General features: G+C 43.9%; 1 protein-coding gene across 1 annotated transcript in view; it reads right to left on the bottom strand.

The window, feature by feature from the left end:
- RYR3 (ryanodine receptor 3) overlaps positions 1 to 15474 on the bottom strand; it is a 721882-nt gene extending 706408 nt beyond the window's left edge. The window contains exon 1 of the mRNA XM_060262621.1: positions 15231 to 15474. Coding sequence (XP_060118604.1) covers positions 15231 to 15281 — 51 coding nt within the window. The 5' untranslated portion in view covers positions 15282 to 15474. The remainder of the gene's footprint in view (positions 1 to 15230) is intronic.
- Between the last annotated feature and the right edge of the window lie 722 nt (positions 15475 to 16196).

Below are 16196 nucleotides of genomic sequence, written 5' to 3'. Positions count from 1 at the left end.
GATTAAAGGGCTGGAGCACTTTCCCTATGAAGAAAGGTTGAAACGCTTGGGACTCTTTAGCTTGGAGAAACGTCGACTGCGGGGTGACATGATAGAGGTTTACAAGATAATGCATGGAATGGAGAAAGTAGAGAAAGAAGTACTTTTCTCCCTTTCTCACAATACAAGAACTCGTGGGCATTCGATGAAATTGCTGAGCAGACAGGTTAAGACGGATAAAAGGAAGTACTTCTTCACCCAAAGGGTGATTAACATGTGGAATTCACTGCCACAGGAGGTGGTGGCGGCCACAAGTATAGCCACCTTCAAGAGGGGTTTAGATAAAAATATGGAGCACAGGTCCATCAGTGGCTATTAGCCACAGTGTATGGAGCACAGGTCCATCAGTGGCTATTAGCCACAGTGTATGGAGCACAGGTCCATCAGTGGCTATTAGCCACAGTGTATGTGTGTATATAACATTTTTTGCCACTGTGTGACACAGAGTGTTGGACTTGATGGGCCGTTGGCCTGATCCAACATGGCTTCTCTTATGTTCTTATGTTCTCCAACAATGGGCAATGAGATGCCTCAGGGAAGATCATAAGTAGGACAAACTGATAATATCTTTTCTTTGTCCCTGAAAAATCAAAGATACCATCTCTGTCTGAATACAGAAGTTGGTCTTCTAACTATCCTTACAAATCAGCTTTACACCCAATCCCTTACAAAACACTCACAGCAGAGTCCATCATGGTTCCACATCATACAGTGACAATTCCATAGATTTCATGTATTGTATGAAATGGCATTTCCCGCTGTTTCATCTTAAAACTGCTTCCCACTGATTTCAGAAAATAACCCTGCATTTTTCTAGCATGAAAAGGACTACATAATTTATTTTTCACTAATCATCAGTTCCACACAATGCATGGTGTTACAGACCTTGATCATATTCTTCCATTAAGGTTACCAGCACCGAATAGTGGTGTAGAATCCTGAATCTTTAACAACTGGATAATGATCAGAATCACTGCTTTGTGCCAAGAAAAGCATATGAAACTTTACTTAGTGTTCAAACTTTACTTAGTTTTACTTAGTGTAGTGATGGGACATAATTTATCTGCTGAATTTTTGCTTGAGTTACAGGCCCAGAAAAACAAACTGTTTCAACCTACACACATATCTTTTCTTCCATATAAAAAAATCTGCTGCTTGTAATTCACTTGAAAAAGAATAGCATTTTGATTACAGTGTAGCCCTCCAAAGCATAAGTATTCTTCTCCATAGATTACCTACACATTCACAAATACACATTACCAATGTAGCCACTATCTCATACTGGGGATGTTTTTTGTCAGATTTCAGCATAACTGGTTATATTTTTTTTCACTTCCTGAATTAAAACTTCTTACAAATGTAATTATGCTAAAGTGTTTTTTATGGTGCTACATGCATACGCTCTGATCCAAGTAATTGTCTCATGTTTATAAGAGATGTCAGGAAAAAAAACTGTCTTGAATAGAGAAAAAAAATAAAAGTGCAATAAGAGTTTGACAGATATACAAGCAAACCAGTAGTCTTCAATCACTGTACCATGGCAACCTTAAAAAAAAAAAAAAACCCTGATTTATTTCTACACATCCTCCTCTTTGTGATAAAGTTTTTATAATTTTCCATTCTTCCCCTAAGTCACCATGGCCAAAAGAACAACAGACACAACCCCAACTTCCACCTTCATCCTAAAGATACTGGCCACCATCCAATGGTATAGCCATGCAAATTCATTCTGGCTTTTACTTTTATTAGCAAAGGCAGGCTATTCTAGATACCTAGCATGTTCCATCAGCAGTGAGGGACCTCTGGAGCCCGTATATACAAGCAAATTTCATTACATTTCAATTTTACATCCACAGGATAAACTTAGGATCCAGATTATAGGGTTGCCAGCCCCAGGTCCCAGCAGGAGCTCCCATAAGATCAAATCAGTCAGTCCTAAGGGAAATCCTAACCCAGACTGTTCCCTGGAAGGTCAGATGCCAAATGAGAAGGGAGCACTTACTGGAGAAGATCCTGATGCTGGAAAGACAGAAGGCAAAAGAAGAAGGGGACAGCAAAAGATGAGATGGCTGGACAGTGTTACTGATGTAACAAACACAAATTTGAGCAGACTTCGGAGGATGGTGGAAGACAGGAGGACCTGGTGTGACTTGGTCCATGGGGTCACAAAGAGTCGAACTCGACTGTGTGACTGAACAACAAAAAACTTCTAAAAACTCACAAGGGATCAAGCCTGTTCAATCCCTTGTGAGTTTTAGTTTTCTTCTCATCAGTGAAATTATGTGATAAAAGTAGCTGATGGGCTCCATGAATAAGCACTTGCATATGTATTCTCTGGTTAAGTATTGAAACAAGAAGGAGTTACCTGGGATTCTCATCAGACATCTAATATATTGCAAGTTTTTCTGTGGATGCACTTTAATTAAGAGCCAACAGGGACAGATATTTGAGACAAGACTGTCTGAGGAGACATATCCATCAAGAAACAACAAAGTTAGACTTTGACTCAGCCCCATAGCTAGGGGCCGAAGAGGGAAGGGGCCATTGACGGCCATGGGGGAGGGGGCCCTTTAAATCATGCAGAAGGCTGGTGACTGCTCCTGCCACCCCTCCTGCATAATTTAGACCCCATCAATCAGCTGATTTCTGGGTCCTATAAATGGCATGGGAGGGGCAGTAGCTCAGGGGTGAGGCCCTCCCAAAAACTTTCAGTGGGCCAGGCCCCATGGGCCCCTGCTTAGCTACAGGCCTTTGACTCTGTGACAGAACCGGCCCAATTCTGCCTTCAGACCCAATCCCGTCAACTCCCTTTTGAGTTGCCAACTCCTGGAGGGAGCTTATCCTCTTCCCACCACTAGGGCACGCTGCCACCACCTGTTCAGTTTAGGGGTTCCTGACTGAGAGGAACAGGACTCCCAATCACCCTTGCCAGTTCTGAGGCCTGGCCTCAAGATACTCTGCCAACCCAGCACCTGGTTATGACAGAGACCAAAGTCCTTCTTCGGAAGACCCCTGGAGGACTGGCACTCTTGCCAACTGTATGCCTTCCCCCTTTCCTGGACTCCCCTCTTGCAGTAGCATGGTTTAAGGCAGTTGGGGAACCTATGTGGTACAGAGGGACTACCTTTTTAAACAGACAAAATATTTATTTAAAATTTATAGACAAAATATTTATTTAAAATTTATAGACAAAATATTTATTTAAAATTTATAGACAAAATATTTATTTAAAATTTATAACTATATACAGGCATTTTTAAATACAGGGTGAACAGTAATAAATGAAAGTAGGGATAAATGCTCCTTCTTTCTCTAATATATAACTGGCTCTGACCATACCATCCAGAACCGACTCACCAGTCACCAAGACTCAAATCAAACTCAAACTGACTGTCAGCTTCCCCTGACAACTTTTAACTGCCCGTTTCCCTCCAAAAACCTCTAATATAAAACCCAGTTCCTACCCAGGAACTGGTTTTCCCTCCTGCAGCCGTCTGGGAAACCAGCCTGAGGAGGAATAGACTAGGCCAGTGATGGCTAACCTTTTCAGCTTGGTGTGTCGAAAATCGGGAAAAAGTGTAGTCTTCCTCGGGTCGCGTGTCACTTCACCGTGTCACTTCAAGAAATATCAATAATTTGATGATATTTGCAGCCGATAGAATTGGACCCCCTGGTCCAATCATTTTGAAACTTGGGGGGGGGGTATTTTGGGGAGAGGGGGATCCCCTGCCCCCATCTGGGGATTGGTAACCCTGCGGGAAAGGGTGTATCTTTTTTTCTTCCCGCCTTTCTCCTCCAGCGCTTGCCAAGGGAAGCCAAGGGGGGCAACCCAATGCTCCCCTCCCCTTGCTCTTTTGCAACCCACACACAGCCCCCATCGCCCACCCCCTTCCTCCTTTTCCAAGCTGAAAAGGGCAGCTTGTCCTTTAAATCTGAAACCCCGCCTCCGGTAGGCGGCCATGAGAAAGAGCGAGAGAGCAAAGTGAGAAAGATCATGTTGGTTGCAAAAAAAAAAACCAGGACCGGGTGGAGGAGGAGGGGGGGGCAGCCCCACAACAGGCCCAAGAGCGACGCCCCCTCGGGCATTGCACCCCACACACACTGCTGCAATGCCATCTCTGCCTCCCCCCCCAGCCGCTCCGTGCAAACAAACGGAAAAAAAACACGCCTGCCTTGCTCCTGCATTTGCAAAGCCCCAGCATTGCAAAGGCGCGACCCGCCGAGGAGGGCACTTCTTTCCCCCCCTGCCTCTTTTTTTGCAATGCTCTTTTTTTCTTTCTTGCTGTACCCACCTATTTCCTCAGGCCCCGGGGAGGGCGGGAAAAGGGGGTTGCAAAGCTCGGCCCTGTTGCGAGGAGGAGGAGGCGCGTTTGGCTGCCTCTGCTTTGGGTGGGGGACGGGTTGCGCCAGGAGGCTGTCTCCTCCCACCCCCAGGTCAAGGCGAGGCGCTGGCAGCATCGGCCAACCTTCCCTCCCACCCCCAACCTTCCCTCCCACCCCCACCCCTGGCCTGGAGCCGGGGAAAGAGGCGGCGGCGGCCCGCTGCACTGCTGCCGCCTCTTCTCGCCTTCACCTTAGCAGCTGCTGCTCCTCCGAGACGGGCTCAGCAGCCTCCGAAGGACTCGCGGCTCGCCACGCTCCTTGGTTTCCGGTGTGTCAGCAAAATTGCCTCGCGTGTCACCAGTGACACGCGTGTCATAGGTTAGCCATCATGGGACTAGGCCAAAGCCTTGCCTAGAGTTTTATAGACTCCTCTAGCCAACTCCCAGACAAGCACAGGCCTAAAATGGTGTTTCTCCACAGACTCCATGCCACCAAACAAAAGGGTTTGTTTTTTTTAATTCTAGAAGGACTCACTGAATATGTCGATAAGTCACTGGAAATGTTGAGACAGTGTGCAACTGCAATAAAAAAGGCCAACGCTATGCTGGGAATTATTAGGAAGGAAATTGAAAACAAATCAGCCAGTATCATAATGCCCCTGTATAAATCAATGGTGCGGCCTCATTTGGAGTACTGTGTATAATTCTGATCACTGCACCTCAAAAAAGATACTATAGCATTGGAAAAAGTCCAGAAAAGGGCAACTAGAACGATTCAAGGATTGGAATACTTTCCTTGTGAATATTTGGGGCTCTTTAGCTTGGAGAAACGTCAACTGAGGGGTGACATGATAGAGGTTTACAAGATTCTGTACGGGATAGAGAAGGTAGAGAAAGAAGTACTTTTCTCCCTTTCTCACAATACAAGAACTCATGGGCACTCCATGAAGTTGCTGAGAATGGATAAAAGGAAGTACTTCTTCACCCAAAGAATGATTAACACATGGAATTCGCTGCCACAGGTGGTGGCAGCGGCTACAAGCATAGCCAGCTTCAAGAGGGGATTGGATAAACATGGAGCAGAAGTCCATCAGTGGCTATTAGCCACAGTGTATTGTCATGTTCTGTATTCTAGGTGCTTGGGGGGTGGGCAGGGGGCAACAGTGTGAGGGCTTCTAGTGTCCTGGCCCCACTGATGGGTCTCCCGATGGCACCTGGGTTTTTTGGCTACTGTGTTGGATTGGCCTGATCCAACATGGCTTCTCTTATGTTCTTATGTTGTTATGACTTTATGTATGAATTATGTTTGTTATATTGTGGCTCTTTAAGAAACAATGTTTGAATACTGTGCAATAGATTGTTTGCTTTTGTGATGGAGTGATAAAAATGTATTAGTTTATATTGAATAAATTTCACATAAATTATTTAGGTTTTTAAATAAATTTTATTTAGTGCTTTTATACACAGTAGCAATTCCAGGTGGTAGCTGGAGATCTCCTGCTATCACAACTAATCTCCAGCTGACAAAGTCCAGTTCACCTAGAGAAAATGGCTGCTTTGGAAGATGGACTCTGTGGTCGGATGTCAAACATGCAGCCCAAGGGACACATCTGGCCTCTGCAGGACTCCAATCAGGCCTGTGAGCAATTGCCTTCTGCTTCCTACTTCCTGTTTCCAGCATTGGAACTGGCTTTTGCCCAGTCTCTCCTGTTTCCTGCTTCGCAGAGAAGAGAAAGAAAGCCAAGCCTCCCTTCACCCGATTTGCTGAGGGCTCCTTCCCCTCCTCCTCCACTGGGGAAGGGAGGGAAAAGAAAAAGCCAGAGAGAGAGTCCCATAGCCCTTTTAAGAAGACCAACAATGTTTTATTCCAGGTATAAGCTTTTGTGTGCATGAACACTTCTTCAGAGAGAAGGGGGAGTGAAAGAAAGAGCCAAAGAGAAAATGCCAGAGAGAGAGAGGGAGAGTCCCGCAGCACTTTTTAAAAGACTAACAACATTTTATTCCAGGCATAAGCTTTTGTGTGCCTGCACACTTCTTCAGAGAGAGCGGGGAGGGAGGGAAGGGAGGAAAGAAAGAGACAGAGAGATAAAGATGGAGTCCCATGGCATGTGGAGAGATTCTCCCTTTCCAATTCTAACAGATTGGCGGGGGGGCGGGGGGGAGAGAGCACAGCTTGCATTCTTTATTAGTGCAAGGGAATAAAGGCCCAGTAGTGTGAGCTTTCATGAGTCACTGCTCACTTCTTCAGATACCACTAGAACATGAGTCCATCTGTCCTTATATCTTGGAGTGGAATGATTTCAGATGCCAAATGACAATAGCAGGTGTTGGTAATGAGATGAAACCTAGGTTGCATTTCAGTATAGGAGGATGCATGCTCTTGAGCTTCATTATCACTTGCAATTCAGCAGTCTCTCTAATCTGTGTGACACAGAGTGTTAGACTGGATGGGCCATTGGCTTCTCTTATGTTCTTATCCTCTAATCTCCCTTTGAAATTCCTTTGTGTCTGCTACTCTTAGGGCAGTGTAATGCACTGAGTGACGAGACGTGTTGAAGGCAACATACTTTATTAGCAAGTACATCACAAGATAGAGAATGGCAGGCCGAGTCCCGATTATATACATGCCCTGAAACAACCCTCCATCAGGCCAGGTCCATTCCTGGCCAGTTAAACTTCCCGCCACAGATCTTGATTGGTGGTGCGTATTAGCGAGCTACATCCGGGGACCAGTGGGGTTCCACTGGTCGCCTCTGTAGCATGCGCTGTGCTGTACATAGAGATTTGAATGCAGGACATAACAGGCAGCAACTAAATGGCTTCTCTTATGTTCTAATCTCCCTTTGAAATTCCTTTGTGATTGCTACTCTTAGGGCAGCAACTGAATGTCCTCGAAGGTTAAAATGTCCCCCCACTGGTTTTTTAATGTTGTGATTTCTAATAGCAATTGAACAAGTAAGAGTCCAGTAGCACCTTAAAGATTAACAAAATTTGTGGTAGGGTATGCTCACTTTTTCAGACATTTATTTATTTAATCAAATTTATATCCCGCCCTTCCCTGACAGGCTCAGGGTGGCTAACAACAGTTTAAAAACATTAGCAATTTACAAGCATATTAAAATTAGATATATAAAAACATTTCCATACATATTAAAAATCTGAGATTGCAAGCTTCTGATTTCCATTATATTAATTCAGTGAGATTGTCGATGCTGAAGGTAATAGCCACATCCCCCTAACCATTAAAGGCGAGTTTGAAAACTTCGGTCTTATAGGCCCTGTGGAACTGTGGCAGGTCCTGCAGGGCCCTGATGTTTTCGGTGAGGGCATTCCACAAAGTGGGGGCTATTACCAAGAGCGTTCTGGCTCTAGTGCTGGTCAATCAATATTTTTTTTGTTCCAGGGGTCTTAAGGAGATTTTGAGACCCTGAATGTAGTGCACTCTGGGGTACGTATGGGGAAAGGCAGTCCCGAAGGTAGACAGATCCCAGGCCATATAGGGCTTTAAAGGTTATAACCAGCACCTTGAAGCGAATCCAGAACGCCACAGGCAACCAATGTAATGCTTTCAGCACAGGTTGAATGTGCTCCCGTACAGGTAGCTTCATTAACAACCTGGCTGCTGTGTTTTGCACCAGTTGCAGCCTCTGAAATTGAGTCAAGGGCAGCCCCATGTAGAGGGCGTTATAGTAGTCTATTCTCGAGGTGACCGTTGCATGGATCACTGTTGCCAAGTCATTGTGCTCCAGGTATGGAAACAACTGCCTTATCCGCCTGGTAAAATGCGGATTTGGCAGTGGCTGCTACCTGGCTCTCCATTGTCAGCGAAAGCTCCAGGAGCACCCCCAAGCACTTGACCCTTGACGCTGGCGCTAATAGCATTCCATCAAAGGTTGGCAAGGGAATTTCCCTACCCAGGCCACTGTGACTTAGGCACAGGACCTCTGTCTTCACTGGGTTCAATTTCAGTCAACTTTCCTGAGCCATTTCACTACGGCTTGCAATGCCAGGTCCAGATCTTCCAGGACGCAGCTGGACTGGTCTCCCAACAATAAATAAAGCTGTGTGTCATCCGCATACTGGTGACAACACAGCCCGTATCTCTGGACAATCTGGGCAATGGGGCGCATGTTAAACAACATTGGGGAGATGACTGCCTCCTGAAGGACTCCACATACAAGAGGATGCCATTGAAGGGCAGACTCCTGAATCCCCACATCGGCAAGACAGCAGGACAGAAGATGGTGGTCAACTGTGTCAAACGCAGCCAACAGATCTAACAACAACAGCAGTGCTGAGCCGCCCCGATCCAGATGTCTCAAGAGATCATCCATGAGGGCGACAAGTACCATCTCCGTCCCATGGCCTGGCCAGATGCCAGACTGAAATGGACCTAAGACGGAAGTGTCATCCAAGAATTCCTATAACTGTACTGCCACTGCCCTCTCAATAACCTTACCCAGAAAGGGCAAGTTTGACATCGGACGGTAGTCTGCCAATAAGGCCGGGTCCAAAGATGGTTTTTTGAGGAGAGGGCGTACCACCGCCACCTTAAGGGGCGTGGGAAAGGTTTCTTTAATTAGGGACCTGTTGATAATCATCTGCAATTCCGTCTGGCAAGCACATATCAACCAGGACAGACACGGGTCCAGATTGCAGGTAGTGGGACGTACAGTACAAAGGGCCTTATCGACTTCCTCCAAGCTGAGTGGAGTGAAATGGCCCAGGATCAAACCAGAAGACACTCTTGGGACCTCGAGTTAACTCACTGTGTCAAGGTTGGCGGGGAGATCATGGCAGAGCAGCAGGACCATAACTGCGGAAAAATCTGCAAAAGCCTCACAACTGATTTCCAATTCCTTATTGTTTGGTCTGCTCTGTGGCAAGTTGTAAGCATCTGAATTGTTCTAAATAATTGGGCCAGGCGAAAATTTGCAGATGCAATCTGGGTTACAAAGTAAGCCCTCTTTGCAGCCTTAACTGCCATCTCATAGGACTTCATAAACAGCCTATAAGATGTTCTTGTTGCTTCATCACAGGCATGCTGCCATCACCTCTCTAGCCATCTTAGTTGCCGTTTCATCAGCTGCAACTCTGGGGTATACCACGGTGCAAGCCGTGAAAGGCAGTAAAGAGGGTGTGGGGAGCGATCTCGTCGATGGCTGTGAAGAGTTGTTGATGCCACATCTCCGCTAGTTCATCCAGCGAGTCGCTGAGGGCCAAGGATCTTGCAGAACCATTTGAAGCCGCATAGGGTTCCATCTGGTTTCGCAGGCGAGCCAAAATATGCTCACCACCTAAACAGGGTTTTGGCAGCACAACCATACGAGCCTTCAGGGTGTAGTGGTCCGACCATGGCACTGCCTGGGCAGTAATCTGGTCCACCGTAACTCCCATCGCAAAGATCAAATCCAGTGTGTGCCTGGCCTGGTGGGTGGTAGTTGTTACATATTGGGAGAGTCCCAATGTCACCATGGATGACACCAGGTCCATCGCCTGTAAGGAGTTCGCGTCATCGACATGGACATTGAAGTCACCCAGGACTAAAAGCCGTAGGTGCTCCAATGCCCAGCCTGCTGCGGCCTCCGTCAGGGATGGTAAGGTACTGGCCGGTGCAGTAGGCGACCATTCATTATGTCCATTCATTCATTGCATTCCCCTCGACTGAATCCTCCTGTACCAAACTGAGACCTAGGTTTCCTGTCTCATTCCCAATGCATATCACACCTAATGCAATCACATCTGCTATTGCCATCCGGCATCTGAAATCACCTTTATAAAGTTTATATCTCTGGTACCTCATGTTACATTTTACGGCTCTGATTCGGCCTAACAAAGTGATATTTATGTCAGATCCAGCCCTTGTAACATATGACTTTGACACCTCTGATCTATGGCATGATACCCCACTCAAACCTCACCCTCCTCAGGCTTCACCACAGAAATCTCTAGGTGATACCCAACCCAGAGCATGCTACTCTATCAATATCAAATTGACTCGAATTTAGCTTTTGATTTTTGTGATTAGCAAACCTTTCAGCACAACTATGAAACAGATGTTTATGGCTAAAAGAGTAACAAAATGCATATTGAGTATGTGTGTATTCCACTGATGAGGTTTTGCTTCTCTTTTCTAACGTTTAGCCCTAATCCAGCAGAGCTAGTTATGTGACCCCTGACCAAAAAGCATTGTAGGGCTGGAAAAAGAATATAGAGGAGGGCAAACAAGCTGATTAGGGGGTTGGGGTACCTCCCCTATGAAGAAAAGCTGAAGAGTCTGGGAGTTTTCATTTTAGAAAAGAGATGACAAAGAAAGGGACATGATAGAGGTTTATAAAATAATGCACAGAGTGGAGAGAGTTGACAAAGAAAATTTTCTTGCTTTCCCAAAATACTAGAACTTGAGGGAATCCAATTAAGCTGATGGATAGTCTGTTCAGGACAGAGATAAGGAAATACTTCTTTACACAGAGTGATTAAAATGTGGAATTCACTGCCAGAAGATGTAGTGATGCTCACAGAAATAAACAGCTTTAAAAGGGAATTAGATTCATGGAGGGTAGGGCTATTCTGCGGCCACCAGCCATAGTGACTGAGGGGAACCTCCACATTCAGAGTCACTAAACCTCTCAATCCCAGAGCCAGGAGGCAACATAAGAGGAAGGCCTTGGCCTCTGTGCTCTGTTTTGGCCCTCCAGAGGAACTTGTTGGCCATTGTGTGAAACAGGATGCTGACTGCATGGATCACTGGTCTGATCCAGCAGGGTTCTTATGTTCTTATGATAATACATAAGGAGACATGAGCAACTATTAAGATATGAAGCATTAGTGCAAAAGCTAGGACGGTTCTACAGTGGAAATCCATTGAAAGACTGATACGTGGTCCATTTATTCTTGGATTGTTACATTTGTACCACTTCTTTCTCCAAGGAGTGCAAAGGAGCACTATAAACCTCACAACAAGGAAGTAGGTGAGGTTCACAGAGAATAACTTGCTCTGGCTACCAACTGTGAAAACATCCCACTAATTTAATGGACTTTAGTACTTATATAAAATATCCCAGCCTTGCTTTGAAAGCTCAGATGTTTCTTCCAAAATGCTCAAATAATAGAACAATTACATTTAAAAATAAATAAATGCCCAAACATAGCTATCTGAAGGTGTGGGAGTGTGGACGCTTAGTCAAGGATCTGAGTTGGGCAGGACCTGCAAAGATGCACATCCACTAATTCACAAAGCAAATGTCCTTTGGCTGAAATGGTTCCAAAAAGATCATAGCAAACCAGCTTTGAGAAAGATTGCAGTAAAGAGGGGAAACACAGAAGTAGGACAAATAGAGGACAAAGTCATGTGAATGCTCCTGCACTGCAGCATGGAAGCCAAGGCAGAGCAAGATACCTGTGGAAGTGTGCTTTGAGTATTTTCATGGATAACAATTCGACAGCAAGTGCCTCATTCAAATAACGCCACTGCCATGCGTCCACCAGAAGGGCAAAGCAAGTCCCTATCTCTCAGCCTCAGAGCTTCACCTGTAACAGTAGAATAATAGCGACTTTTTTAATAGGGTCCTAAATAAATAAGGGTAGCATATAGGACATGTTTGAACATTCTAAAATATTATAGAGATTGTCGTTGTTTACAATGGCTGGTGAAGAGGCTGGCTTTGCCATATCATAAATAGCCACATCCATTTCTTATATATTTGAAATCAGAGATAAAGGCTTCCAAGGCAGTGGAATAGTTGGCTTGACTATATAAACAATACAAGTGATCATACTATTTTCATTTGACCCAATGCATTTCAAATGCCAGATTCTCTTGCACAGAGGATGCAGTCATGTGCAATTCAACACAGGCACCTCTTCAACTACTTTGCAAGGAACCCTGAAAGGCATTTCTAGGATGTTTGAGGGACAACAAATGTTTTGGGCCATTCTTTGGAAGAGGCTATGATGTCTAGGCTACCTTGAATCCTATCATCTTTTATTTTAGAAATTAGCCACTGCAAATATGTGGTCTAAGGTAATCAGCAAGGATTGATGGAGCAAGCACTCTGGAATTTGTATTCCACATACATGGGGTTCAGTACAGCAACACAGACTGAACAGTCTTCAAATTGTGTGAATAATTCCATGACAAACTCTGGCTTTGTAGGCTTACAACAATAAAATAATCCCTGAATCCCTGAAATTATTATCATAATGTAGATAAGGGGACATAAGCACGAATGCAACTGTTATAACTTAGGAAATGCAACTAAGTGGATGGCAATAGCTTTAAAAAAGAATTTAAAACTGAGTGTGAAAATGGGACAAAAATCAGATTTGCTTTCTTGATTTGCATGGATTTTGCTAATACACAAGGATGTAGACTCCAAAACACCCTCCAAGTTACAGGGCCGAACAGAACATTTCCCGCACATAGGAAGTAGCACATTCCGTGGGAAATCCTATTATATGGTTTTCTACAACTAAATCTAATATACTGTAAGCCTATAACTATGAAATCTAGCCCTCAGCATATCGTAAAATAAGCAATAATGTCTGCCAAACTGAGACAGGAGTTGTCTCTCATGTAAGAAAGTATATATGCTTTAAGGAAAGACTCTGCTACAGATAAATGTGTTTTAGGATAGAATTGTTTAGAAAAGGATTTGTTAGTAGTTAATCTAACAGAAAATCAAATATCCCAGAAGTTAAAAAAAATGCTTTTATATTGTACATATGCCTTAATAAACTATTCACAAACCAAAGAGTGTAATTAATCTTGAGTATTTATTGCCACCACCATTGAAGTATGCAAAAGACTAACAATACTAGTTCTCTTGGTCTGTAGAATTCAGGGAAGGATTTAGTAGCAGATACCTTTCTTGGACTGGGAATAGGGTTAGGGGATCCTCCGGTTTGGAGGCCCGCCCCCTGCTTCAGGGTCATCAGAAAGTGTTGGGGGGAAGGAAATGTTTTCTGGGTGCTCCATTATTCCCTATGGAGACTGATTCCCATAGGGTATAATGGAGAATTGATCTGCCATTATCTAGGGCTTTGGAAGGGCTGTGTTTTGAGGTAGAGGCATCATATTTGCAGCATAGCATCCAGTCTCTCTACTCAAAACACCCTCCAAGTTTCAAAAGGATTGGACCATGGGGTCCAATTCTATCAGCCCCCAAAGAAAATGCCCCTATCCTTCATTATTTCCAGTGGAGGGAAGACATTTAAAAGGTGTGCGTTCCCTTTAAATGTGATGGCCAGAACTTCCTTTGGAGTTCAATTATGCTTGTCACAGCCTTGCTTCTGGCTCCACCCCAAAGTCTCCTGGCTCCACCCCCATAGTCCCCAGATGTTTCTTGAATTGGACTTGGCAACCGTAACTGAGAAGATGACTTCAGTGAAACATTGAAATAATTTCTCTGACTCCAAGATTAATCAGGTTGCAATCTCATCAAATATAATTTTATTTGATGCTTGGAAAAGTAGTAAAGCCTTCTACTTTATTATTCAGTGAGCACATGAGCTAAAACACTTTTGATAGCTATAAGGAAGAGTTCTATGCCAAAGACATGCTTTGGAAGAAGCAAGGCTTATGCTGCTGGAAGCAACCAGGGATTGTCCATGACTTAGGTGTTTCAACAGGAAAATTCTATGCAGAGTTATTCTAGCCAAAGTCAACTGAAATCAGTAACTCCACAAAGAACCATGTGATCACTGAGTGCAAGAGGTCCTACATCACAGAAAGCCATAGAAAACATAACAGTATGAAACTGTACTTTGCTAAAAATTACATTTCTCATCATAAGGTCTGTGGCAACCAATGCCAGTATCACTTAGCACACTTTTCTTAAACTGTACCAGTCACCCTTTCTCTCACATCCTTCTCTCCTCTCTCACCCTATCCAGCCACCCACAATGATGGGTGCCAAATACTTGTTTTGGATAGTGAGCATATCTGCTCTGGAAACTCACCTTTTAAAAAGTTGTATTATAAACTGTAGGAACTCTCTGTTTTCTACATGTTTCACACATAGGGAACTAGCAAAGGGTTAATGGAAGTGAACAGCACATTTGAAAGGGTGTAGTGCATGTCATTTATACTTCAGTACATAGGATTTTCAAAGAACGCAGGAAAGGATGTCTCCCACCTCCCACCAGAAAAGTTAATGCATAGATCAGGCTCTCTCTAAAATTAGAACTAATCACTCTAGTTTATATGAAACCTTATAGATTTGAAACTACTTTATAGAATATTATGGGAACTGTGGGTTATTACACCAGTTAACATAATTGGTCAGGGAGAGCCCAATATCCATTTAAAATAAGCTTGCTTTTTAAGCAGATAAGAGTTATCAGTTTACTTCTGAATCACATTTGTTCACAACAAACGCATTCATTATTCCTGTGCATTGACTATAAAGGAATGGATCGAAGGGTCTTGGAACCTACTGATAATTTTTAAAAACTCCCTTGCATCTGCAAAGCTCTTCTTAATTGCTGGTGAATGTTATCTAGACAGAAGTTTCAGAGGTCAGGTATCTGGGCATGCAGCATTTAGAAACCCAAGTCCAAAGTTGACAAGGATGCTTCGAAACAGAAGGAGCAAACAGCTTTCTGTAACAAACTGGTACTGAGATAGCTAGTAAGCAGGTTTAAAGGGAGATGGCATTGAGAACACTCAAATGGCAGTGTTCTCTGGCAGACAGAATCTTTTGCATTATTCTCCTCTTCCCAAATAATCCTCCCTGGGTAACCAAGCAAAAGGAGAGAGATTGGGGGAAACGTTATTTTGTAATGCAACACGGGAGGAACAAACAATCAAGAAAACAAAGGGGAAAATAAACTGGTTCTTGATCTAGGAAAAAACAACCAGATACTTACAGTTCGTAGGAACTGTATTTCATCCTCTCCTCCTTCACCCCCTTCAGCCATGGCTCTGGAGGAGGTAGATCTGCTCAGACTCTGATTGCCTCCACTAGCAGCAGCTCGCCAGCTCAGCACAGCTCTTTTTCCCCACCTATCAGTATTAGCATATAGCTAATCCATAGCCATATAGGGAGCAGAGCTAACTCCACTGCACTGCAGACTGTCAGTCAACCCCCTCACTGCCAGAACCAACTGAGCTGCCTTCCCTAATCTACAGCAAGCTAACCCCTCTAGTCCCCCACTCCCTCCCTCCCTCCCTCCCTCTCTCCCTCTCTCAGGAGAAACCTATCGTTGAAGGCATTGCAGGGAGCATCACTAAGAGTTTTTTCTCTCCTCTAAATGTCTGTTGAAAGCACAATAGTGGGGAAATGTTAATGAAACCAAAGCTCTCATTCCCATTTCACCCGATTAGTGCTTCCCGTTCATTGCGCTTTTTTCTTTTACATGTAAAAAGTGTCACCATCAGCAACTCTTGCCTGTTGATGAGTATTCAAAGAAAGATACTATCAGTACCCTTCCTAGGATGGCAATTTTAACAGCTCACATAAGGATATGGAAATTGATTATGGTTTTTCTGTAGAAATAAACAGAATTCTCTAGCAAGACTATTTAGTAAAGGAAAGGAAGAATGTACTGATGTTAACCATGTAAAGGAAGAATGTACTGATATTAACCATGCTACTATTTTTCAATCATAATGAGTTTTGGATAAAGTTTTGAATCTGAAGCATGATAAAAAAAATAAGCAGAATATATATTATCATTCCCTATCAGATTTGCTTGCCCCCACAATACTGAAGCAAATTTGGCCATTTGACACAAATACCAGCATGGATCTGACAATCCAATAACCATGTTGCTTGTGGCACTCTTCAGTGAAATCAATAGGGTTTACTAAAAGAAGTAAGCATGATTAGGATC

This window comes from Heteronotia binoei, chromosome 21, assembly GCF_032191835.1.
Source record: "Heteronotia binoei isolate CCM8104 ecotype False Entrance Well chromosome 21, APGP_CSIRO_Hbin_v1, whole genome shotgun sequence".
NCBI lineage: Eukaryota > Metazoa > Chordata > Lepidosauria > Squamata > Gekkonidae > Heteronotia > Heteronotia binoei.
Note: the sequence above shows the minus strand (reverse complement) of the source record. Positions and strands in the feature narration are given on the sequence as shown.